Source organism: Lemur catta, chromosome 2 (genome assembly GCF_020740605.2).
Source record: "Lemur catta isolate mLemCat1 chromosome 2, mLemCat1.pri, whole genome shotgun sequence".
NCBI classification, from domain to species: domain Eukaryota; kingdom Metazoa; phylum Chordata; class Mammalia; order Primates; family Lemuridae; genus Lemur; species Lemur catta.
The window spans coordinates 91,400,606-91,428,184 of record NC_059129.1 but is presented as its reverse complement, the minus strand read 5'-3'; the positions used below and the strand labels follow the sequence as shown (position 1 = coordinate 91,428,184).

Below are 27,579 nucleotides of genomic sequence, written 5' to 3'. Positions count from 1 at the left end.
TGCATCAAATAAAAAGCAGCTTAGCTTTTGGTGGTAACCAATTTATGACTGGATAATGCCCCAGAGCAAAATTTTCCCAGTTGTCGTGTTAAAATCACTGAATTCACATCCTTTCCAGTGTCTTGACCTTTTAATTCTTTATCAACCAGCTATCTGATGTTTTTCAGAAGATCATCCAACTTCTTAGTCATGTTCAGAAGAAGTTTTTCTGAAACATTTAGTCCATTGATTTCAGAAATGAAAGTCATGATATTTTCCCCTTAAATGTCAATAAGCAGTGTGTTGAAGCTATTTAATATAATGTCACTGTCTTAAATGTTAAATGTAGTGTCAGTTTGAATCTTTTAAATTATTACAACACTAAATATTAAGTAGTACATTAAAGTAATTATGACAACTAAAAATGTCTCCAGAATTTGCCAAATGTCCCCTGGGGAGAAAAGTCACCCCTAGTGAGAACCATGATTCCTGGAAGCCAGACGACACCTTTCAGGCTTCGCAGCCTGTGCTCAGGACCATCACGTTACGCTGGCTGCCTGGTCTCTTCTGCCCTAGGGAGCACACTAGTTTCCGCTAGCCCTCTGTGTTTCACTATATATTCCTCATTTCACAGACACAGGCTACGATTAAACTGGATTATTTTTTCTTCTTCTTCGTACTTCCCCTTTTCTACACTTAAGTCATGAAGTTCCCTTTTCTTAGAATTCATTTCTTTCTTGTCCTAATACCTCTCCTGTCCAGTTTAAATGCCTTGTCCTTTCTGTATCTTCTCATGTGCATGTCTCCCTCCTCTGAATGTGGTTTCTCCCGAGTGTAGCAGTTATCCATCTCAGGATAAGTCAGGAAAGGTATGGAGACAGAATTTACATCTGATTTATCTATTGTCTTCCAAAAATACAGGACAGTTTCGTGCATCCAGTAGAGACTACATTAATGTTTGGAAAGTGAGCAAATTGTTGTTTCATGAGAAGGGGTACTGATCATCTTTCATAAAAAGTACTTCTAGAATGGAACTGCTTCTTTAGATTTCATTTTGAATTTGTTATCAATTTATCACCCAAGAGTTTAACTAAATTATAAACCCCCTAAGTTACTATTTCTTTGAACTACAAATTCTTGAAGAATTATGTCCCATACACGGATCAGGTAACATTTTGTTTCTAGTTATTTGTCTGAAAATGAGCTACTTTCTTTTTCTTTCTGTTGATTTTTAAAAATAATTTAAGAAGTTGGGTTGTTTGCACAAATTTGATTTTGTCCACCAATGTTGACACATTCATTAAATTTGAATCTACATGAAGTGAATCCTATAATTAATTAAAATTAAAGCCAAAAATAAATATACTTAATTTTTGTTCAGTTTTACTTATGACTCAATAATTTGTATGTATTATTCTATTAACCAAGAAAGAAAAGAAAGTTATAGCAATATTTCCCAAAGAATATTTTTAGAAATAAAAATGATTTTTAAAATGACTATCTAAGTTTTAGAGAGTTTATGGTAAATCCTGCTCTAGGAAAGTCATAATTCACAATAACATATTAAAAATAGTAAGAAATTCTATAGCAAAAATCAGTTCAGTCAATCATCATCCAATTAATTATTGGTTCAGCCTCATTTAACCCAATGATTTCAAACAGTAGAGTTTATTGGTTGAGCCTTGAGTCCCTGGTGTTAGATGACCTGTTCTCAAATTCCAGCTCTACCACTTTCTAGCTGTATAAACTTAGATGAATTTCCTAACTTGTTGGTTGGGAAAAATAGAGGTAATGGTAGAACTGTAGTGTTGTGAGGATTAAATGAAATAATATATACAAAGTACTTAGAATACTGCCTGGTTCATTGAAAATCCTCAGTGTACATTTACTATTAAAATCATGTGCGTTTGACCAGGATTTATTATTTATTTATTTTGGAGAAGAACTATTGGGATCACTGTGGGATACAAATTTTGGGAAGGCTGTCATAGAGATTTAGCTGCAATAGTCATTAGAGGGAAGTCTGCCCAGATCGATTACTTCTTATCTCTGAATACTCACCTAGAGGAAGGATAGCAGGAAACATTTAGTGCCTGTATGTGGCTGGATCCATGTTGTAACCTCAGGATTGAGGAACTGTCAGATCCCTCCATCTATATTAAGAAGTGCGATGATTTTAAGTCCAGCAAGAAGAATAAAGCATGAAGCTGAGAAAAAGAAAAAAACCCCTAATCCCCCACTCCCACACAACACAGATACATACATTTACATATGAGCACACGCACAAAAACAGACCCATGCATTGACACATGTGCAGACATTCATGCTCACATGAGTCTTATCCACATCCATAGAACACTGCTAAGATACCTACAGGCTTTCTCGTTCCTAATCCAGAACTCTCAAGAGGACTGGCATCTTAAGTTCCCTAAACCATTTAAGAATACTTTCATTAATTTGCATTTCCCTGATGATTAGAGATGTTGAGCATTTTTTTCATGTGTTTTTTGGCCATTAGTCTATCTTCTTTTGAAAAGTTTCTGTTCATGTTCTTTGTCCACTTTTTAATGGAGTTGTTTGATTTTTTTCTTCCTGATTTTTTGAGTTCTATATAGATTCTAGTTATCAGCCCTTTATTAGATGTATAGTTTGCAAATATTTTCTCCCATTCTGTAGGTTGTCTATTCTAATGATAGTTTCCTTGGCTGTGCAGAAGCTTTTTAATTTTATCGTGTCTTATTTATTTATTTTTCTTGTTTCTGTGATTGCTTTTGGGGTCTTCTTCATAAATCCAGTGAGAATGGCTTTTATCAATAAGTCTCCAAACAACAAATGTTGGCATGGATGCAGAGAGACAGGACCACTAATACACTGCTGGTAAGATTGCAAGCTACTACAATTTCTATAGAAAGTAGTATGGAGATAACTCAAAGAATTAAAAATAGACCTACCATTTGATTCAGCAATTCCACTACTGGGTATTTACCCAAAGGAAAAAAAGAATTCTATAAAAAAGACATCTGCACGCAAATGTTTATAGCAGCACAATTCACAATTGCAAAGATGTGGAAACAGCCCAAATGCCCATCAATACATGAGTGGATTAATAAAATGTAGTGTATGTATACCATGGAGTACTACTTAGCCATAAGAATGGAGAACTACCTCTTGTAGTTTTCTCCATAGAAGAAGCTGGAGCCCCTTCTTCTAAGTGAAGTATCACAAGAATGGAAATGTACTCATCATTAAATGTAATGGATGTACTCATCATTAAATTGGTACTAATTGATCAACACTTATGTGCACATATGGAAGTAACATTCATTGGGTGTTGGGCAGGTGGGAGGGGAGAGGAGAGGGTGAGTAAACTTACACCTAATGGGTTCGGTATGCACTGCCTGCAGGATGGACACACTTGTAGCTCTGACTTGGGTAGTGCAAAGGCAATTTATGTAACCAAAGTGTTTGTATCCCTGTAATATTCTGGAAAAAAAAGAGAATACTTTCATTAAGTTCTCTTTTTGGCTTATTTTAGCTATGTTGTTTTATTTTATTAGCATTTTTTCTGGAAATACCTCAATCACAAATTTTATTGCAAGAAAAAACTTGGTAAAGCATCAAATTCTTCACAGATTTTGAAAGTATAAACCAAAAAAATCAATATGAACTTGGGACTTATTTTAACTTGATTGGACAAATTGTTATTACTTTTAAAAAATTTACACTTTATCTAGAGGCTTAGATAGAAACATGATACACTTATGCACCATGTTTAAAAGTTGGAAGTTAGAAAATAGCTTTAATAACAAAACTAAAGATCGTGTCAACAGAAATTATTAACATACTTGCTTAACCTGCTTTAATGAAATGGTGAATTTTGTATTTTCCTTTAAAATTTTATTAATAAACATGTTAATGATATGGCTTATAAGGACTTGATTAGAAATTTTTTTTTTTTTATTTCAGCTCTTCATGGGGGTACAAAAGCTCAGGTTATATACATTGTCCGTGTCCCACCCATCCCCCTGAGTCAGAGCCTCAAGCGTGTCTATTCTCCAGACAGTGTGCCTGGTACACACCATGTAGTCATACCTCCATCCCACCCCCCCCCCAGTCAGCACCTTCAAGCATGACCATTCCCCAGACGGTGCGCAATGCACTCATCATGTAGGCATACACCCATCCCCCCCCCCCCCCGTCTCAGTCTGATATCTAATTGGTATCCTTCCCCGATGTACATTTAGGTGATGATCCGGGAAACCAATTTTCTGGTGAGTGCATGTGATGCTTGTTTTCCCATTCTTTGGATACTTCACTTAATATAAGGGGTTCCAACTCTCTCCAGGAGAACCAAAGAGATGTATCACCGTTATTTCTTATAGCTGAGTAATTCTCCATGGTATACATATACCACAGTTTACTAATCCATTCGTGGATTGATGGGCACTTGGGTTGTTTCCACATCTTTGCGATTGTGAATTGTGCTGCTATAAACATTCGGGTACAGGTGTCTTTGTTATAGAATGACTTTTGTTCTTCTGGGTAGATGCCCAATAATGGGATTGCTGGATGGAATAGTAGGTCTACTTGAATCTGTTTAAGGTATCTCCATAATGCTTTCCACAGGGGTTGCACTAGTTTGCATTGCCACCAGCAGTGTATGAGTGTTCCTGTCTCTCCGCATCCACGCCAACATGTGTTGTTTTGGGATTTTTTGATAAAGGCCATTCTCACTGGAGTTAAGTGGTTTTGATTTGCATTTCCCTGATGATTAGGGATGTTGAGCATTTTTTCATATGTTTTTTAGCCATTCTTATATCTTCTTTTGAAAAATTTCTATTCATGTCATTTGCCCACTTTTTGATAGAGTTGTTTGATTTCTTCTTGCTGATTTTCCTGAGTTCTAAATAGATTCTTGTTATCAGTCTTTTATCTGATGTGTAGTATGCGAAAATTTTTTCCCATTCTGTAGGCTGTCTGTTTATTTTCGTGACTGTTTCTTTGGCTGTGCAGAAGCTTTTTAATTTAATCAGGTCCCATTCATTTATTTTTGTTGTTGCTGTGATTGCCTTAGGGGTTTTCTTCATAAATTCTTTGCCTAGACCAATGTCTGTAAGAGTCTTTCCTACATTTTCTTCTAGAATTCTAATCATTTCCCATTTAAGGTTTAAATCTGTTATCCACCGTGATTTGATTTTTGTGAGAGGTGAAATCTGTAGGTCCTGTTTAATTGTTTGAAACTAATTAAGTGTGAGGAGGAGTCTGCGGTGAAATTTTCTGAGTTAAGAAAATCACATGAATTAGGACCAAATTGGAAATGACTTTGCCATCAAATTAAGTGGCTATAAAGAAAGTATCTTTTTGAAATTATCTAGTATTTATGAATCCACAGTTGATTAATTATAAGGAGCTATATAAAGTTTTCTGAATAATGCAAGTAAAATACTGTAACATAGAATCAATATCTACGCTTAGTTTTTAGATAGAATAAAGATTTTCATCTGTATATATCCCATTATCAAGTAGCTATTGGGGATTTAGGGTTCCAACATGGGAAGATTTTAAATATCAGATTTATTGAAAATTATCTTATTGTGACTTCATTCACTGGAAACTTTATACAGTGATTCTACAGTTTTGTAAAATGCTGAGTAAGAATTATATTAACATTCTAATTTCTAGATCTGATTGAAGATATAATTTGACTATTTTAGAAAGTAGATTTGGATGACCACCTTACATGCTATAAAAATGCTTACAATTTACATGTGGAAATACAATTCTTAAAGGTTGAATTAAGAAATTAACATCCCCCTGTGTCAGTTTAGTTTCTACACTGACACACATACACACACACACACCAATAGACATGCAGAAAAGATATAGTTTGATTTTATAGCTATATTTGATTTTACATTAAAATTATCATCATTATTTTGATGTTATTTACTTTTTCCTACTCATGAAATGAGGAAAACAATTATCTTCTGAATTTATCCTTCTTGCTTAGTTTGAAGAGAAAGGTCTTTTAAAAATCCTAAATATCCTAACATTTATTTAGTGTAGAGCATAAAAATTACATGTCCGTAGAATCCACGTCTGCTCTTGGCAATGCTTCTCTTGGGTGAATTGGATCCCAGCCACTCCCTCCTCCCTCCCTCTCTTCTTCCTGACATCTGCTCCTGCCTTCTATGCCATGTTCTGCCTCCCTGTTTTGATACTCCATTTCACAGATATGGATGTATTTGCTCCTCCTTTCTGCCTTATGCCATTCCCTTGCTTGTCCCTGGAATAGCATTTATTGTCTTTTGTCCTAACTTGGAGAAATTGTATAATGCATTACTTTCTGGAATAAACTTTCTTTAGGCATCTAAAATTTTCTTTTACCTCTCTGGTACCTGCTTTGCTTCAGTTGGTGGAACTACTTCTAGGTCTCAGGTTTTCCTAGTTTTCCCTGTATCACTACAGTGAACAAGACCATATCTAAAGGACATTTGAGGCCATAGATAATTAGGGTGGGGACAGGGAGAAAGAAATAGGATCAAGAGCTTTGTTCAGTAGAATTCACTATTATATGATATGTTTTGTACTGAATTCAGGGTTAGTATATTTTTATTCCCAACAGCCACAAATGCCAAGATATAAGATGGGTTTTTAATTTCCTTGGTTGTTTGTATAGTGTACCAGGGAAGCAGTTCTGCTGTAGTCTAATGAGGGAACTGGATGGTCTCGGGTGTTTTGGTGAATAACTAATGGAACTACTATTAAGATTTTTGGTTAATCCAAACTGAGAGTCTAGACTAGAAATCCTGAAGTAGATCAGATGTCTATATAGGCTGCTGGAGTGTCATCTCAAGAGGACTGTTAATTTCCAGGATGGGCACAGAATATGAATCTGAACAGTCATTCCATTTTGTTAGGTCCAGGCCAGACTAGGGTGCATCACAATCCAATAGGAAAGCTGGCATCAGGAAGGACTGGTCAGACTCAACTGTCTTATGATACTGAACCCAGGTTATATTTAATATTAAAGCAAAAAGCAACTGGTCTTACTTGGACCACTACTCGTCTGGGATGTAAATTAACATTACAGAAAAACAGAGCTTCTATGACAAAATATATTTGAGAAATGTCAGGTAAAATAAAAAGTAAACAAAGTCCTTTATTGAAGGACATCTCAGGGACTTTAATATATGAAAGGGCATTGTGAATCTCTTAGAAAGGAATATTTTGTGGAGCATTTTTCAAATGTTTCTGACCAGTGATTCAATTTTCATTCAATGAGCACTGCAAAGGATGAATGTTTGGCACTAGTGTAATTTGGAACCTAGATTTAAGGGACACCATTTGATGCAGTGTTCAGTCTGAATGATCATTTGCAAACATGGTCATTTGCTAAAATAAATAACATATGTTCACAAATTTTAAAAATGGCCAAATGTCCATACAAATATTTTCTTATGATTCTAAACTCATAGACTAAAAATAGCATTTCTGCTGAAGTAATTAAGCTTTGAATAATTAAAATTCTGAGATTTAGGTCTGCCTATAGCTTTTGGGCTTAATACTTAATGTCACGGTAGACTCTGGCAATCAGAGGGACACTGAACCTTCAAGGATAATCTATTTGGTCTCTTTTACTAGATTGTGTGTTGTCGGTATTTGTGTCCTTGTTAGCTTCTGGGAATTGGGCTTATTTTCTTGCTGACTTGTGGCAACATATCTATTATTAAAGGAATTTTGTTTAAATATCCTTTTTACAGTGTAAGAGAGAGGAGAAATAAAAGACAAGGAGGACAAAACACTATAACCTATCTGGAAAGAGTTTTCAGTTTTTACCAAGCCAGTTCTATGCTCAAAAATGCTGTCGGACTGCTTGCAATATGATAAATTCAGAGTTACCACTATCACCAGCTCACTTCAGATATAATAATTCCCAGAGCAGAGTCTGCTTTTTATGGAATTTTTTGTTTCAGGCTACTTGACCACTGAATATAGGTTATCAAAAATGCAATATTCTTCCTGTTTCTAAGGGGCATCCAGTTATGCTCTTGGATTCTTCTCTGTGTTGAAAGCCACTTTTCTCTCTCTACCCAAACATAGAGCAGTAATTTGGAGATCTAAGTTTTTAAGGAAACAATGTATGTTTAGATGGTTTAAGAGTGACTGGAGGGGGCCGGGTGCGATGGCTCATGCCTGTAATCCTGGCACTCTGGGAGGCAGAAGCTGGCGGATTGTTTGAGCTCAGGAGTTCGAGACCAGCCTGAGCAAGAGTGAGACCCTGTCTCTACTAAAAATAGAGAGAAATTATATGGACAGCTAAAAATATATATAGAAAACATTAGCCGGGCATGGAGGTGCATGCCTGTAGTCCCAGCTACTTGGGAGGCTGAGGCAGGAGGATCGCTTGAGCCCAGGAGTTTGAGGTTGCTGTGAGCTAGGCTGAAGCCATGACACTCTAGCCCAGGCGACAGAGTGAGACTCTGTCTCAAAAAAAAAAAAAAAAAGAGTGACTGGAGGAACTGAAGGAAAGATGCATTGTGAAAATACCTTTTTAAATTAGAGCTAAGTTATTGAGTGATTAGTGTGTCAGATACTTTTGTAAATCATTTATGTGTATTAACTCATTTAATCTTTACAATGATTTTATATAAGGAAAGTGTCATTATTATTCCTGCTTTCCATACAAGAAAACTGAGGTGAAGAGAGGTGAACTAATCTTCCCAAGGCCACACAATTGTAAATGAAGGAGCTGAGCATTGAATGTGAGCAGTCCAGCCTCAGAACCCATATAATTTGAGAATCACACTGCTTCTCTCAGCAAAAGGGAGATACTGTTCATTAAAACACACTGGAATGGGCCACGAGGGTGAATAAGATATTATGATGCTAGTTTACATTTTTTAATGATTTAGAGTTTTAACAAGATGTGTTTTGTGGCTTTGCACACACTGTACATCTGCTCATAAATTTTCAATAATTTTATGTCATGCTGAAGTATAAATCAAATCAAACTGAATTCAAATGAACCAACCTAGTCTAAATTTATCAATTAGTGTGTCAAACTCCCCATATTTTGACCTTTTTTTTATTAAACTAACTTATGCGTTATATGCTATTCTTCATGAATGTACCACTAAAATCAGCCAGATTTATTTGATGTAAACTGTTTCCATGACTTTGTTCATATCCCCATTGGAAAGTCTGCTCACATGTTTTGTCTGCTTGTCTAACTAAATTCTTCCTTGCAGGACTATTCCACAACTTACTTCTTCCATGAAAATGCTAATCGCCTTACATGTTTTCTTGGCCTTTGAACACCTCTGAAATGTTTTACATTGGAATATATTTTGCATCATACTGAATATGACCCTTGAGTGTAACCTTAAGGAAGTTGAGAGTTCATTGGGCAGAAAAGTTGCCTGAGCTCTGGGTGGCGTGAGAGGTATCATGGGTGAGGAAATACAATAGGATAATATGAGGAAGGAGCAAAGTAGGCTTAGAAAATGTGATAGAATTCAAATGTTAAAGGACACTATATAACCTGCTACCAAATAAAGAATTGATGCTAAAAATAAGAACCAATGAAAGATCCTCATAAGTGCATGACTTTTTGGAAAAATTACTGGCTAATCAACACTACAGCTGTTGACTGAATAGAGTAATGGCAGTGGACTAGAAGAAAAGGGACATGTTTAAGAAACATTTTATGGTCGATTCAATGTGGGGAAAAAGAAAAGAGAGAATCAAGAATGATTTCTAAGTTTTTGACTTAGGCAACATAATTTATAATAGTGCCATTAAGTGAATGAAAGATTAGGGGGCAGTAGGTGTTGGAATCCCTTCACAGAGGGCTATCTTAGTCAATGTATCTGCAAGAAGTTAGATGACAATAGGCAGTTGTAAGATACGAGTATATGGCGGAAGGGAGAAGTCTGTAATGGATATACATACTTGGGATCTGAGCTTATTCATGATTATTGATTCTAGAGGCCTGTATAAAAACAATCAGGAGAATATGTAGAATAGCAGAGAATTGGATATATTCTCCTATTCCCCAAATCATTAATGGATACAAGCCCAAATCACTAATGGATTTAATTGTAGCCTTGAATCCATTAAACAATGAAAGAGTAAGAAAACAAACTTGTGTAGAACAGTTTACATATGTACATTGGCTGTCTTTTTTGATTTGCTATTTGTAAGGAGTGTGTAATCTGGAAAATACATTTATTTAGTTTTAAAATCTTAATTCAGTATATACAGGGGATCTAGATTTGCATGTAATTAAAATGAATCTTCTCAAGTGAATTATTTTAAACATAAGGGTAATAAACAATCAGCACTAACTAATGTACATTCAAATTGAATTCTTTTATTTTAAATATTCACATTACGGGAATTCATTAGGCCTGAATAGAACATCATTATTTACATATCCAAGGAATAACTTCAGTGCTAAATCAGTGAGGTACTTACACTGAATATAAGAAATATGACTGAAGAGTTTCTTTTTATACATACAGGCTCAAATTTTTTATACATTTATTTCTGCCTTGGAATCTTAGCACAGATTGCTTAAGTCATTATTAATTGATGAACAAAATTTCACAAAATAATAGCAATCACACCATATATTTATAAGCCCAGAAAGACATCCATGAGCAAGGATCGATATTGTGATAGCATTTTTCAGGGAAGGAAATTTCAAGTGACATCTCCAGTTTAATTTGTGGAAAATACAAGTTCTCCAAATAGCTGAATATACAGATCTCCTATGGCATCTTGCCTTTCATGGCTTATTAAAATATTTGCTTAGCTGCCATAAAGTATTATGTTATTTACAGGTTGAATCAATGAAGGGAACAATATGGTAGGAAACAAAGAGCCCAGATCAACATTAGCTGAATGTCACATACTTGGTAGGTGAAGTTGGCCTCTACATTTCTAGGACTGGCTACTTGTCATTTGAGTTAATGCTTTACTTTCAGGATGCAGCAAGACTCAGTTGCATGATTTTCACTTGGAAGAGTAGCTAGAGTCAACTTTTCTTATCATTATACTAACTTCACTGAAGCTGTTAAAATTGAACTAAAAGGAACCAATCTATTTCTGTAAATAAATAAATAAATAAATGTATAAATAGGATTCCTGCTGTTTTAATAACATAGCAATGAAATTACCTTCCAACAGTGTAAATGCTTATATTGGTGTTTTAAGTCACCATGTGCTAATGTTCTATCCTTAATATATTATGATGAATGACTAATTTCGCTGGCGGAGGGGGAGATTGGTCCACACATATTATCTGTTTGGAATTAAGCCCTTTCAAAAGCACAAGTATATTTTCTGATAAACAAAAAAAGCAAAAAACAAACAAAAAAACAAAAAAAAAACAACAAACCTTTCACTGAATGGAATACTTTTTGTTATTTGCAAAGACTCCTATAAATTATCAGCATGTAAAGTCTCTTCTGCAGCCAAAATTTGTATTTTGTATATATTTTTAAAATTACTTAAGTTACTAAATAAAAAGTCTAGGTTCACCTTTTTTCCCCTACCAACATTGATTGACTGTCTACACTGTCTGGATGTTCTACATTATTGCCGAATTTAATGTTGTGCAGACCTGACCTCAAGTGTTTTTTTCCCCCTGGCAGTAGTACTGATTTTGGCAGTGTAAAAAAAGATATACCACTGCTGGTTATAGAAAAAGCTGCCAGAATACTGTGTTCATGGAATGGAACTAGTTAAGATGATTTTTTCACATCTTCATGCCTTGTAATATTAAGTTGCTGTACAGTAAATTGTATCATTTGCCAACAAATAATTTTATTGCCATCAATAAACTCCAAGAAGAAAATTTTCGTGTGGGGGGGGGGATTTACCACAGTATGCTGCAAAGTTAGAAAAAAGCAAAGCAGCTTTGTCTATTGGCTCATTAGCACTAAGAATAACATTTTCACTTTACCAAATGTTTAAAAAGGACTTTTGAAAGGACTTTTAAAAAGGACTTCATGCACGTGAATTGAGACAAAGCCTCTGTGTGAGCTGGCAGTGTAAGTCCCCCCAAAGCGGCATGATTCACCAAGTGCATGCATTTTTTTCACCTAATATAAACACAACCTTAATATTGTCATATAATTTCTAACACATCTTATTTCAAACATGCATTAGCTACTAAAATAAGATTTTTAAAGAAAAGCTGATGTTTGATATAAAATAATCATGTTTCTTTAAGTGTGGAAAAATATTCTACAAAAAAATAAGTATAAAAGTGATTTCTGATCAATGTGTGATTTTTATCTATAAAAATCCAGATGACTAATTAGTGTGCTTAAAACAACCCTATAGGGTCTGCATCGCAATAATACACACACGGAAAGTTAATAGCATTAAACAACTATTAGCACAATGCAATTAAATCCTTATCAGAAATAACATGAACCTATAAACTGTACATTTGGCATTAGGTTTCAGGGTATTTTTAAGAGTTTCCTTAAATATGACAATACAATAGTGCAAAATTACATTACATTAACAAAACTTACAATTATCATCCAAATAGTTTATGGATTACTGACCCTTACAATTTACATATTGGCTAGAATTGGCACATTTTATTTCAGTGTGATAGTTTTCATCTTCCTTGAGTGTAAGTCATTTTATTCAAAGTTACACTTGAACCGTGTAGAAAAGGTATTGGAATATATGAGTCCATATGTGCGCTCTGGAGGGAATGAGTCAAGAGGAAGCATGTAAAGTCCCCGTTCTTCATTTGTCGAACTTCCTTGCAGCTGTCTTCCTCAGCGACCCTTTAATCTTTAATCAGAGCTCCCAAAGAAATTACCTGTTAATTTCTTTCCTTCCCCTTTGTCATGGCTTGAGGAGCAGTGACATGTCCACATGGAAGGGAGCAGGAAAAAAGAAGAAAAATTCTAAAAGAATATGTGGCAGCTTGTGCCCTATGCTAGGCTACTTAAATCAGAATTTATAATCAATAAATCAAGATTTATTAGGAGCTTCTCAGGTAATTCTAATGTACAATCCATCACACTCGTTTACAGATGAGAAATCTGTGGCCCAGAAATGCTAGTGAATTACACAGGGCATTGTGAAAAGTAGATCTCGGGCTCCAATCCTTAGTTTACTGCTCCTTCTCTTGTTTCTTGTTGACATTTTTCTCCTTTCTGCAGCATTGTGAACTTGAATCTAGATACAAACTTGTTACAGCTCTTTACTTTTTCCACTTAAAACCCTCTACTATAGGCACATGTTGTTCTGGAATCAGGACAAGCCACATTATTACAGTGAAGATGATTAATCTCAATAGTTACATTCAAGTAACTTTGACCAGTTACATTTCTGCAGGCAAACATTACTTATTATCTTCGTCTCATACATGATTTAATTCTTAGGGACTCTGAAGCAACACTATTTTTCATATTGTCACAATTACTCCATTAACCCTGACTCCTACCAAACCCAATCTTTGGGGGGAAAAAAATCTGAAAAAATACATTGTTTTAAAGGCTGCCATCATGATGATAGTTCCAAAGATTTGCATTTTTATTTAAGGGTAAAAAGAGAATCATTATTTCCACTATTTTTTTTTCCTGTCTCCATTTCCAATGACACATAGCCTGTTAATCTTCCAGATCACGAGATTTCATTGATTTGAATGTAGTGCATCTACAAGCTGTAAGGGTTATTTTTTCCCTCCTAAGTAAAATCCTGGTCTGAAAATACTGGTATGATAGTCTTTGTTTTTTGATTAATTATTTTAAAATAGTATATAAAATATTCTAGATAGGTCATCTGTTACCTAAAAAGCAGACTGCTTCCAGTTTTACATGGACAATCAGATAATCTCCCTTTGCTCAAGGGCTCTTGAAGAAGAAAACAATTATAAGAAAGTCCTGTTCTCATTACAGTCTCTGGAGACATGTATCCACCCTGGATGAGCTCTTCTCCAGCAAGCTCACCTTGGACAAGGATGGCATTGTCAGGATTATCTCATTTGAGGGACTGAAGGTGGCTAATGAGGCCAATCCAAGATTGGAAGATGCGCTGTTGTAACTCTGGCACATATTTCTCACATAATGAGTAGTCCTGGGTTGTTAATTTAGTCTTTGGATACTGTTTCTGCAGAGCCTGCTTTTCTATCTCCTGCACCCTCATTAATCAAAATGGAATGCAGCTGTGTGTAAAAAGTTAACACAGTTAACATACCTTTCTGTAGAAATGGCCCTTAAAATTTTTCACAGTAAACTTATATTTTTGTTTTTCACATTGAAATTCCAGCAAGCTCTAATTTAACATACTTTGCATATGCAACTAATGCCAAATTATTTGGTTGCCAGAGAACTCAGAAAAATAACTTAATTCAATTTTTGAAGTTTTCTGATGTTGTCATTGAAATAATAAACATTTCTTATGTTCTTTGAAGGAACACAATTAGAAACTACTTAAAAATACTATTTTGAATATTATTCATTTTTTCACACATAAAAATATAAATTTTCCTTAAGTCTACTTTTTTATTCTAACACAGTACAGCTTAAAAATTGTGCACACAAACAGTAGAGATTATTCATGTCAAAATTTTATATATTATGCAATGAGCAATTAGAATAGTTTTAATCACAGTCTGGCTAAGAATTATTTTATTTCTGCACCACTAAACAAATACATTCCTGTTTATTGAATTTATATCCTAACCTTTAAAAGTAACTATTAACAGGGTTTTTTTTTTCTTTTTTAGTTTTGGGAAAAGTAGATGAAGACTTGATTCTTTTCCTAACAAATCATTAGTTCTGTGTCTAAGCTAGTGGACCAATGGAAGTGATGGACTAAGTCAAGTTGTTGAATATTTCTAGGCCTCTTGCCTTACGAGAAAATGATCTCTAAGTATCTTCCTTCTATGACTTGAGCTATACCAACTGATAATAAGCTAAATTGACTATTAATTTACTGATTGCTCATAACAGGGAGGGAAAATTGTTATTTTAAGAAATGGTATATGTGTTTAGTAACACAAACAATGCCTAGTCACCACTGCTGCCTGCTCCTCACACCCCTTCCACTACTCAGTAATTACAGAAGATGAAAATACATGCTTCCATACTAAATTTATTCATTTCCCTTCTCCCGAAGATTATTCCTTTGGGTTGCCTAAATTTTCTATGATTCTTACAAGCTGCCTGCTTAACACCTTCAGAGTTTTAGAACTGAAATTGTGGAAATACTTTTGGCTTCCTCACAAGTGTCTTTTATAAAAATAAAAGATAGTAACTGAACACTTATTATCTAGTCACCTGAATATAGTTTCATTTGTCCTCACCAAAAAACACATCAGGAATAGGTTACCTCTATATTATGGATGCAAAATCTGAGGCTAAGGGAAGTCAAGTAACTTGAATACAGCTAGTGAATGGAAGAGCTCTGATTGAATTCTAAACTTGTGGTCCTCAAAAATCCATGGGCTACAACTGATTGCCATATCTCAACTGCAAATTACTTTTCTACCTATCCGGCAAGGACTTTGGAACCCAAGAAAGTGGTCTTATAAACACACACAGTAGGTAAGCGGATCACAGAAGCATAGATCCTAGTAATTGTCTAGTCCAGTCTTTCATGTTGCAAAATATAAATATGCACTTAGAACCCAGGAAAAGAATGAGAGATAATTCTTTCAAGTTATATAACCTCTCCTTTTCCTAATAGTTCCTCTAGGTCAAGAGCTGCTCATGTCTTTTTTGTGTACTGGTGATTCCTAGAGGTGGCCTCATACTAGTATTACCTGAGGAGACTTTACAACTATTTTCCCTCTGGGTTCTTCCTCAAACCAAATGGGTCAGATCTCTGGAAGTGGGACTTGGACATCCACAATTTTAAAGCCTATCCAGATGATTCTAATGTGTATTCAGATTTGAGAATTAATGCTACAAGCCACTCACAATTTAAAAGAATGTCTGTAGACTATAGATAAACTGCTCCAAATCACAAAATTGATTAGTGAGTTCCACGCTCATGCATAAAATAATTTGGCTTGCAGTAGAGGAACACTTCAAGAAAGGCAATACCTTATATTATTTGAGTAATAGAATACTTCCCATTTAACAAATGGGGTGAAAACCTCAAAACTGGTGATCCATCAGAACCATCTGGGGAGATTTTTAAAATCAGGATTTCAGGTCCCATCTCAGACCCAGAGACTCAGAGGTTGTGTATTATTAACAATCTTTCAAATGATTCTTACGCACTAATCTAGGATGTCCCAAAGATTTATGTGTGTTGGAGAACGACTGATTTAACATAGAGTGGTTCACCAAGTATAGCAGGAACAGAATAATATAGCAAATATATTATGAAAGACATGCTTTTTATTGAACCAATTTGAAGAGATTCCAATTGTATGGGGCAGGGCCCAGGAATCAGTATTGTTAATAAATACTTCTGGTAAGTTTAGGTGAGGTGAGCTAGGAACCATGCTTTGAGTAACACTGACAAAGGTGACTGGTGTTGGAGAACTTCTTTTTAAATCAAAATATTTTCAAAGTAAACCAAGTGCATGAACATATATTAACCTTAAGTTTAAAAATAACTAAATTTTCTAAATGTATTCAATCTAGCTTATTCAACCTATGCTATTTTATTATCAGTTAGGGATTGCCTTGTATGTTTCCACTGCTTTCCTGAACTTTTTGCATCAATAAATATTTTGGATTATTATAATGACTTTGGATAGTACAGAAAAATCTAAAATAGTTCAAAATAATGCCCAATATATTGTTGGTTTTCTGCAGGCAGTTAAGTTTTTAGTAAGTAGTGAGTTCAAAAAACATAGGTAGACAACTAAGGGCAGAGAGGAAATAAAGGAGGAAGATTAGTTAATTGAACATTTGTTATATTGCAACTCTGCATTAGGTTCTTTCCACATATTAATTTACATAATTAGTTCTGTACTTTAAATGTCTACATAGAGAAATAAAAGGGAAATCTGTTTGGAGTATTTACCTTCAAAAAATTATTTTGAGATGGTAATTGAAATTTTATTTGAAAATTTATGCATATATCAATTTAGATCTTAGACAAGAAAGTAATAGTGATAGAAGGACCCTTACAAACAACAAGGTCCAGAGAAGTTAAGTGGCTTTCCCAAAACTACAGTTTGTAAGAACCCAGGATAGCATTCACATTTCCAGTTTAGCAGGCTATCCCTCATTATTTATGTTATGTTAACTGTTTTATAAACTAAGCATGAATATGGATGCATTCAATATGAATTACTAAGAGGGAAAACACTTTGGTTAATAGTGAAGCTTACCCATGTGCAAAATGCTACAAAATCTCTAGATGAGAGATACCTAGAAAAAAAAATTGACTAATGTTTGCCATACAATGAAATGAAGTTAAGGAGAAAAGAAACCATATTTCTATCCATGCATAGTTTGGTATCAAATATCTGCCCTTCACAGTGCTTGCACTTTATGTTCTCCTTAAGTACAAATTTTCTTTCCTATTAGAGACAGTTAATATGTTATTAATATTTGAATATAATGTTAACATGTTCCAAATCCTTTTTAATTTTTCTTGCAATGTTGTTTCTTTTGGGGCTTTAGCATGTGGTAAGACAAGTATGACTTCCTGCTGCATCCAGGCAACAAACTGACTAATAAAATAAATATAAAATACCGTCTCCAATTTGCACTAATAAGCTGGTACTGTCACCACTTTTAAAAAATGTTTTGCATGACCACTAATGACATTCATTTATTTTTCACAAGTATTTGTTGAGATCCTTTTCTGCATTAGGAACTGTGCTTATCCTTTAGATTCTGAATTTTGTTATATTTAACAGCTTGATTGTAATTTGTTAAGAAGTTCCCCTAAATGAGATCAGAGTTAAGGGAGCTCAAAAATATGATCAAGTACAAAGGCATAATGTGAGGATGTAAAACTTGTTTCAGTAACATTAATTCATGCAAAAAACATTTTCTAGGTGATTACCTTAAGACTCATGGAATCTAGTTTGAAAATAGGCAGGCAAAAAAAATATCAGTAGCATAGTTTCCTATTCTTTTCATATTTAACCTCCAATTGGAGGTAAGAATTTAAAGGCTCAGCAAATAATTCCTAAATATTCTGTTGCTTTACACATTAAATGCTCTGAGCTTTCTACATCCTTGTAATAGAAAACATTCATGCACATTCGACAATTATTATGTTTTTACAGTAAATATAAAAATTTTAAACATATACTGCTTTCTCACTAGGATTTTTTTCAATTCTGCTTCATAGTGTCAAATATATACCTGTCATAATACACATGACTGTCACGTCTTTCTTTTTCAGACTGTAATACTGATGGATGTGGACAATTCAGTACATATTCTTATTAGTAAGGCCTACAATGAGTAATAAATATGTAACTATTCTTAATGAGGCCTACAATAATTAATATTTAAACATTCAGACAATTGAAAGTAATAGCTTTTTGATGTTTTGAAATAAAACATTTTAAATGGTATGCTCTATTTTTATATCCACACTTAACCCCAGGCATAATTATAAGTTTTTATAATCAGTAAAAAGCCGATTTTATCAAATCAATATATCTTTTGCATGAAATATTCTTCAAAGAATTGTAATCCACAGGATTTATTGAAGGCGTGGCTGAGAACCATACACTTTCTTGAGGGTTGCATTTCACTTAAATGTAGTGAAAGCCCATTTCCTTCTGCTAAAGCTCAACTCCTAAAATATTTAAACCAGGAAGAATGCTAACAAGTTTGGGTTTTCTTAATGTATACCTTCAAAAGTAAAAGTTCTACACAGAGTATACCATTCTACAGTCCTCAATAATACCAATAAGACTTTCACATTTATAGGAATTGAGATATATTTCTATGATAAGAGGGGAATGTGATAAAAAAATGGAATTAAGAGAGATAGGACCCTTAAATTCAAATCCTAATTACTTTCACTAGCTGTTGTGCATGTGCGTGTTTGTATGTGTGTGAACATGTGTCTTGAATAAGTAATATCTCTGGATCTAGTTAACTGATAAATAGAAAGAAGAGAGTAGTTTGTAAACATTGTTATAACTCCTTCTAGCCCTGAAACCCACAAATCAATGGATGCAGAACTGAAAGGTTCATTTGAGTCATTCATTTTTGCACTTCAAATTCAGAAAACTTATTCTTCTGGGACTTGGTAATGGGTTTTCAATGTACCTGTTAGTCAATTAGTAGTATTGTCATGGCTTGGATCATATTATCAGCATTTGATTACAGTCAGAGTTCGAGAGTGTAAATTCATGGGCAACAATACAGGCAACTGCCCTCAGGCCTTTCAGTTCTTTGAAACCATGAGTTGAACTCATATCGAATGCTTCTCTGCTTTCAAAGAAAGCAGGTGCTTTCTTAACTTGTTTACCAATGCATCCTCTTAAGATCCTTATGCTTTTTATAGGTCAAAAATGACAAAGTAAATGTTAATGTATGAATTTGACTATTTTAACAATAAAATAAATGTGGGAGATCTTTTCATATCTAGGAGGGCATCCACGCAGACGTATTATTTCTTAATGAAGCATGATTAGAAGGGGTAATATGGAGGAATCTATGCTGGATCAAATGAGTAGACTAAGTTTGCAGTTCAGAAACATGTAAAGTTGGTAAGCAATTGGGGAAATTTGTTACTTGTTTTTCATTAAATCAGTAGCGACCCAAATATACTCCATTGAGAGTAGTATGTGAATAAACATACACTTGGGCTGGAATTGAAAGGAAGCTTTCATATGTCTGTCCACTTAATCGTAAGCTCCTTAAGGCAGTGATAGTACCTTGTCATCTTATCTCTGTGGTAGTTAGGGCACTGCCCGATGCTGCATACCTGTTCAATTATGGCTAAAGAAATGAACCTGGGGATGAAACAACCGTATATCCAATGCATGAGTACTCCTCTGCTCAAATCCTTCCAGTGCTAGGGTAAGTTCATTCTCTCTCACAAGGCAGTGTGAATTGTTGAACATATCTCTTTCTTACAGAATTGAAATTTATTTCTCTCTAATTTCTGTACGGTATAAAAGATTGTGGATTTGAGTTCTGCTGAGTCAAAATGTAATAGAACTGTTAGAATAAGTCAAAAATAGACCTAAATAGATAAATATCCTAATTACTTTGAGGGATTTTTGGCCTGATTGGAATAAAGCCACTAAAGATTCTTTTGGGGAATGTTTTCCTTGAACAATCATTAGCATTCCATCTTTTCTCACCTACTGTCTCTGCTTATATCCAGTTTTTCCCTTCTATAACCTTATGGAGGAAAATGCTGTAGGCAACTGCAAGTTAAGGGATAAATTTTGCAAGAATTTAGTGTAACGATAGGTTTATTTTGGTTTTCTAAAGCCCTGAAGACAGTGGTCATATGTGCTATGTATGAATAATTACTAAAATGGAACATAAAACATCATCTCCAATTAATACCTCTAAGCTAGAACTGTCACTTCTTTGAAACAAAAAATTTCCCATGACTTTCAATGCCATTTATTTATTCATTCAATAAATCTGCATTGAGATCCAACTCTGTCGTAGCATTGTGTATAGATCCCCACTTTATTATATTTAATATCTTATATTTAACACCATGATGATAATTTTATTTAGGTTCTTTTAAATGATAGGACCTAAATCAAATGATAATGATGACTTAAATGCTATGTCTATTTATTTGTCCATATGATAAAATAAAACTGTTTCAGATATTGGAGCATCAGAAAAAATATTTTAAATTGATAAGTAATTAAAAACTATTCATAAATGATGTGATTTATAAATATATTTATATTTATACATATCCTTTCTCTTTGTTATTTGAGGAAATTTTTTGTTTTATTATAACAATGAGTATTATCAGTGTCAGGAAGAGAACTGTAGAACTTAGATTTTCTTACGTGTTATTAGGATTATTTTCCAGGTACTGAAAATTAAAACAAATTGGATATTTAAAAATACTTAAATAATTTTAACTAGAGATCGTGAGAATAAATAGCTGCATTTGCAAGTCAACTTAATGAAAATAAATGGGAAGTCTAATAGATTCCTAAATAGAACAGTTCTGCTTCACATCTTATTCACTACATGAATAATTCTGCCTTCACAAATGTGGTAAACAGGTGAAAAATAGATCAAATAGAGACAGTTATACACTTTGTTCAACTTTGAAGTCAGAGAGGTTAGAACTCAATTGCAGTATGTTCTTTCTTTGTTACAGTACGGAAACTTGGAACTAAAGATTATAATAGTGAAAATCTTTTATATTTTAAGATAAGCATCTTTGTCTCTGAAATAGATTAAATAGGTGATCAGTGTTGAAGCAATAATCAAATCACAAACTTACATTATGGACAAATACAAAACTATGAATAAAGAATGTTTACAAATGATAGTGAAGAATAAATTATTTTTCAGTGCACATAATTAGGTATGTCCAGGATAATTTAAAACCAAATGGAATGATTGCTAATGCTGAGCTTTTAAAAATCACCACCAAAATATACATGGTACCCAAGAGAAGGTGATAAAAATAAATTGTGACCCAAAGGTAGAGTATTATTATATTTCTTTTCTTATCCTCAAAACTTGGAAGATATCTCCTCAAAATATTTTATCAAGTGTGCAAATGATGAAAAATTTTAATTCCAAAACCATTTCTCTAAATTACCAACAGACTTATATTCTTGATGCCTTTTCACATGATCGCAAGCCAAGCATGCATGTGATTCCCAAAATCGTGGAAGATTTACAGTGAAATCCTTCCTCCAGTTAAAGTAACTAAGGTATAACTTATTGTTTTTGTCGACTTCCTTCAGATACTTTGCTAGCTCACTAGGAGAGTTATAATCTTCCACATGAATGAATGAATCTGCCGGAATATAATTCTCATAGTTTTCCCTAGATGGCCCGAGAACAACAGGTACAGAGCCAGCCAGAAAAGCATTGTAAAGCTTTTCTGTGATGTAATCTTTGTGGATTGAGTTTTCAAAGGAAAGATAAAATTTACAAGTGGATATGGTAGGAATCAAATTTTTATCATTGACATATTCTCCAAATGCTTGCCCATAGGTATGGATTTCAATGCTTTTGCTTAGCTCATTGTAATACTTGACCCTGGCATGCTCAGGGTTCCAGTTACTTACAACCCAGCACACCAACTTCTCTTTGCTTGGCACTTCAAACACGAAGGGGTTGGTGCTCACTGTCAAGAAGCCATAAGGCACTTGGATATCTGAGTCACGGCGGTAAGTCAGAGTCAGGTTGAACAAGTGCTCAATACCACTCTTTTGAGGCGTGTGAGTTGGTGATTCCAAATTCATCCAAATCCATTTCTGGAAGGGTGGCCTAGCCTGTTGAGGTAAATTAGTCAGATCCCAACTGATGTCTCGGTGATGGATCAAAACTGCATGAGACTTGTTGTATAGTGAACGGTCTGTTGTGAGATGGCATCCTTGGATATTGAACATTGCTTGGCAGGATGTAAGGTCAAAGGTCTGCCCAAATGGCCACACCCACACCAGAATCGTAGTTTCATTCAAATAATCAGTTTTGGTGGAGAAGAAATTTTTCATTTTCAGCACAGAGCTGGCTGACTCCATCGGACTGAAGATCCAGCTGTTGGTGGGCTTGATGTAAATGAGCAGACATGCCATGAAGCAGCCCAGGATAATGCAGACGATTAAAAATGGGCGGAGAATTCCTTTGGATGTTGATGTCATAGTTTTTTTCTGTGAAACAGAGAAAGACAGAGGGGTAGGTAGGGGCAGGGATGAAGAGATAATCATACATATAATTTGATATAAACGTGATATATTCTAAAATATACTTAATCACAAAACTAGCTGCATTTTCCTTTTCAGTGTTTTCAAACCATAGAGAGAAACAGAACTTTCATTGAAGCCAAGAAACTGCTTTTTAAAAGAGTTTCCCATAAACTCTTTCCTACAAATAATGATTCAGAATTTGTTGTAAATGTATTAGCCTATCTTCAAGCCAAGGAACATTTTTTTCAATGCCATTCCTACCTTTTCTATTTTTATTTGGTTGTAGAACGGGTACAACAGATTGTCATCACCAAACCCATGACTAAGATTTTTAGTATTCTAAAAGCACATCAGATTAGTGAACATTTCCCAGGTGACATAATCACTTATCTACTAGTGTATTGAGACTCTCATATAACTTTGGAGTTCAGATGGAATTCAATAGAGAACCAAACTTTTCAAAGGAAAAATGTTTTTGTTGTTTGGTAAAAGTTTATCTTCATTGTTTATAACTATATCAGGATAGTCATGTGGTAAAAAAATGACAACTCTTGATTTGATACCTTTTTTTAAAAATAAGTACACTGATGTAAATTTTGATAAATTTAAAAACCTCATTGTTTTATTTTTTATTCACATATTTTTTCTTACCATTCTCTTTATTTTTACTAATCTGCTAGTACATTCAATATCTACCAAGACGTAAAAATCAAATGTTCTATTGGTGTTACAACATTCTTACTTATGTGGCTTTACAAACAAAGTTTATCTTTGTATTAAAATGATACCGGGGGAAAAAAATGATACCAAGGTGTTCGCAGCCTCCGCTGCGCCTGTGGTCACTCTCAAAGGCCATCGCCGCCTCTCGCTCCGAGCTCCCCAGAACGAGAAGGGGGTAAGTAAGGAGGTCTTTATACCATGGCTCCTACAAAGCAGACCGCCCCCAAACCGACCGGTGCTAAAGCACCCAGGAAGCAACTCGCTACAAAAGCCGCTTGCAAGAGTGCATCCTCTCCTGGAGGGGTGAAGAAGCCTCATCGCTACAGGCCTGGAACAGTGGCACTCCGTGAATTAGAGGTTATCAGAAATCCACTGAACTTCTGATTCGCAAACTTCCTTTCCAGCGATGGCTGCGAGAAATGGCTCAGGATTTCAAAACAGATCTGCGCTTCCAGAGCGCAGCTATTGGTGCATTGCAGGAAGCAAGTGAGGCCTATCTGGTTGGCCTTTTTGAAGACACCAATCTGTGTGGTATCCGTGCCAAACGTGTGACAATTATGCCAAAAGACATCCAGCTAGCACGCGGCATACGTGGAGAATGTGCTTAAGAATCCACTATGATGGGAAAAGATTTCATTCTCAAAAAAAAAAAAATTCTCTTCATTTTATTGGTAGTTCTGAACGTTAGATTTTTTTTTTTTCCCTATAGAGTCAAAAGGTACCTAAGTATATGATTGAGAGTGGAAAAATAGAGGACAGAAATCAGGTATTGGCAGTTTTTCCATTTTTGTGTGTGAATTTTTAACATAAATGCAGGGATGTGAAGCATTAATGCAAGTCAAATGTTTCAGTGAGCAAGTTTCAGCAGTTCAACTTTATAACAATTATAAATAAACCTGTTAAATTTTTCTGGACAATGCCAGCATTTGGATTTTTTTAAAACAAGTAAATTTCTTACTGAGGGCAACTAAATGGTGTTTGTAACATTTTTATCATACAGTAGATTCCATTCATTCACTATACTTTTCTAACTGAGTTGTCCTACGTGCAAGTACATGTTTTTAATGTTGTCTGTCTTCTGTGCTGTTCCTGTAAGTTTGCTATTAAAATACGTTAAACTATAAAAAAGTAAATAAAATGGTATTAGTAATATAAAATTAAAATAAATGGATTCTCAAAAGAGTTATATTTCATGGAGAACGATTTTGATCTCATGAATTTTAGCAGATTATAGATAAAAAGATGAGTCAAGGCTTTTATTTTTAAAGCATCTTCAAGGTTTTCTTCTTTGACATTCATGCCTCTTTACGAACATGAACACAAAGATATAGTATGCAATATATTTGTGGAACTGTTTCTCGATCAAATTCCCACGGATCCTCTCAAACTGACACTGTTCTTTTCACCAAAACAATAGGGTCTATCAATTTCAGATTCATTGAAGTATTTCAAAATCTTGATAAAACTAGTATAGAAACATTAGATGTTTCCTCCCAGAAAAAGGGAGAAATTGTCCTTCATTTAATTACTTAAATTTATGTGAAAGTTTAGAAAATCATATTCTTTTGCTATGTAGTTTTTCTCAAAGCATATGATATTCTCTGAGTAGTAAAACTTGACTGTGAGTCCCAAGATTTGGGACATTGCATTCCAGAGCACTCCCAGAACAGAAATATTGGAATCAAAGACTGCAGCTTACTGTAGCTATTCAGTCCTGCAGTCAATAACGAAAGAAAAACAAACAAAAAAAGTGTATATCAAACATATCCAGAAATTAAACTATAAATTAATCCTTGGGCTACAGAGAAAATCAGGAAGGAATTAAGAAGGGATCTCAATTATTTAGAATTAAATGATATTGAAGGCACTACATGCCAGATTTTATGGTATGTTAAAACAGCACTTAGAAGGAAATTTATAGGCTTACACATTCTTCAGGAAATTAATTGACCAATTGTTCAATTCAAGAAGCTAGACAAAGAACAATGGCACAAAGCTAAAGAAATAAGGAGAAAAAATTTAAGGAACAGAAATCTGAGATGATTAATAATGTCACAAGCTTTGAAAATATTAAGACAAACTCAAGCAAGGTAATAAAGTAAAAATATAAATTAAAATTTAATATAAAAAGTGGAAAATAATTATTGATTTAGCATAGATAAAAATTAAAAACAACTATTGAGTAATTTTATGCTAATAAATTTGAAAGACGATTAAAGAAATGGTTGTATTTCTACACAAATAGAGAAATACCAATATTGGTACAAGAAGAAACAAATTTAAAAAAATGGAATTCATAAACAACAACAGCTAAAAATGAACACTAGGCCTAGATGGGTTTGCAGGAGTGATATCAATAAGTCAATCAATAGGGAATACTACCCCACTTTTTTTTTTTTAAACAAATCATTCTAGAAAATAGGAAAGAAGGAAAGAAGCTTGCCTCATTTTATGAGGCCAGTTATAATCTTGTTACCCATACAATATACAGAAAGTTTTTAAAAAAGTCAATTGCACTTAGAAACACAGCTGAAAAAGTACAATTTAGCAATAAAGAGTATTGGAAATATATGATGATGCAATTCAAGAGTAAGTTTGGGGAGTTTAGTTACGTTTGATCCCACCTTATAAATTTAACTAATTGGACAGTCTTTCAATTCTATCTAGACCCTGGGATTTACTGACTTACAAATCTTATTGGAAGAGTCTCCTTTTCATTGGAACAACATTAACCTTTAATATGCATGGTTATTAAAGGTTGTCTGAGTAATGGAGTGTTTTCTTTCTATGAGAACAATGTTTAATGGTTTTTAGAAATGCTCTAATTGAAAGTTTCCTTAAATTCTTTTAAAATTGAAGTGCAATGGCAAAACCTCTCTAAATAAATGATGTCAGTTCAATATAATCAGGTTGCAACTGTAATAGCCACCATTTAATAAACACTCACTCTCTGCCAGGCTTTGTGCCAAACACTTTACACACATCATTTCCTTTAATCTTCCTAGAATCCCTATGAAGGAAATCTTTTCCGACTCTTTCACAGATGAGAAAGTTGAAGACCAGAGATACAAGTAACTACCTTAACTATTGGGTTGTGCTCTCTCTTGCCTTCTATAATCTTCTTTGAAGAAATAATACAAATATCAACAATCCATTTGCATTTGGTACCTCCAGTTTTGTTGTTTTGATTTTCGTGGTCTCTACCCTTTACTCTATCACTAAGGACTATTTACACATGAGTTAAATTTAGATCAATTTCTCTTAACAGGGACAATACCTAACATTTACATGGCACTTATTAGTGCTAAACACTGGTCGGAACACTTATATTAACTCACACACACACTCTCTCATATTCCCAAAGAAATGGAGGCCCAAAATAGTAAGTGGCAGAACACACTTTTAAACCCAGGCCATCTGGCTCCAGAGTCTGTGCATTTGATGGTGTTTTAGATCATTGATTCCCCAGGTTGCAGCCACATTATGCAATTATCTTGGTGATACCAGAATGTAAACTCCACAAAGAGCTTTGTTTTCTTCACTGATGTAGCCTCATCACCAGAATATAGTAGGTGCTTAATAAATGCTATATGTTTTGCAAATGAATGGTTGAATGCTGAGTCTCATCTATGTACAGGGTAATATTCTTGGTAGGTAACCAGATATACAAAAATGAACAAAATGTGAATGAATATGTACTTTGTTCCCTTCTCTGTGCATTTAACACATAACCTGCTATGGAATAACTGCCATTAAAATGGATATAGGAGTAATCCTACCACAAGATGAGCAAAATCTTCCAGTTTTGCCATGCTGTTGGGTCTCAAATTTGGCATTTACCCAGAACATTTGAGTCCCATGCCTCTTTTTTTAGCCAAATGAGGAAAAATCGGTCACGAGGCAGAAACAATGTTTCTTCTACTGTGTGGTTTTCAGTTTTCCCGCTTCCTGGACATTTTGTATTACTTGAGGTTCTTCTTGTTAACTCTTCGCATGCCCTCTCCCCTCAATTTTTCCCTGCTGTCAAGGTCAATTACTAAATAATAGGGGCAGTT

The 27,579-nt window shown here is 34.4% G+C and overlaps 1 protein-coding gene and 1 pseudogene across 1 annotated transcript; one reads left to right on the top strand and one right to left on the bottom strand.

The window, feature by feature from the left end:
• Nucleotides 1-21,649: 21,649 nt before the first annotated feature.
• On the bottom strand, nucleotides 21,650-22,759 carry FUT9 (fucosyltransferase 9). The gene has a single exon (XM_045544042.1). It carries the CDS (start codon nucleotides 22,757-22,759, stop codon nucleotides 21,680-21,682), a length of 1,080 nt encoding a protein of 359 aa, XP_045399998.1. The 3' UTR covers nucleotides 21,650-21,679.
• A 960-nt stretch (nucleotides 22,760-23,719) lies between these two features.
• On the top strand, nucleotides 23,720-24,178 carry LOC123633084 (annotated as a pseudogene).
• Nucleotides 24,179-27,579: the final 3,401 nt, after the last annotated feature.

Coding starts and splice junctions, on each gene's coding strand:
- FUT9 (XM_045544042.1), bottom strand. CDS start 22,759: ATGACATCAACATCCAAAGGAATTCTCCGCCCATTTTTAATCGTCTGC.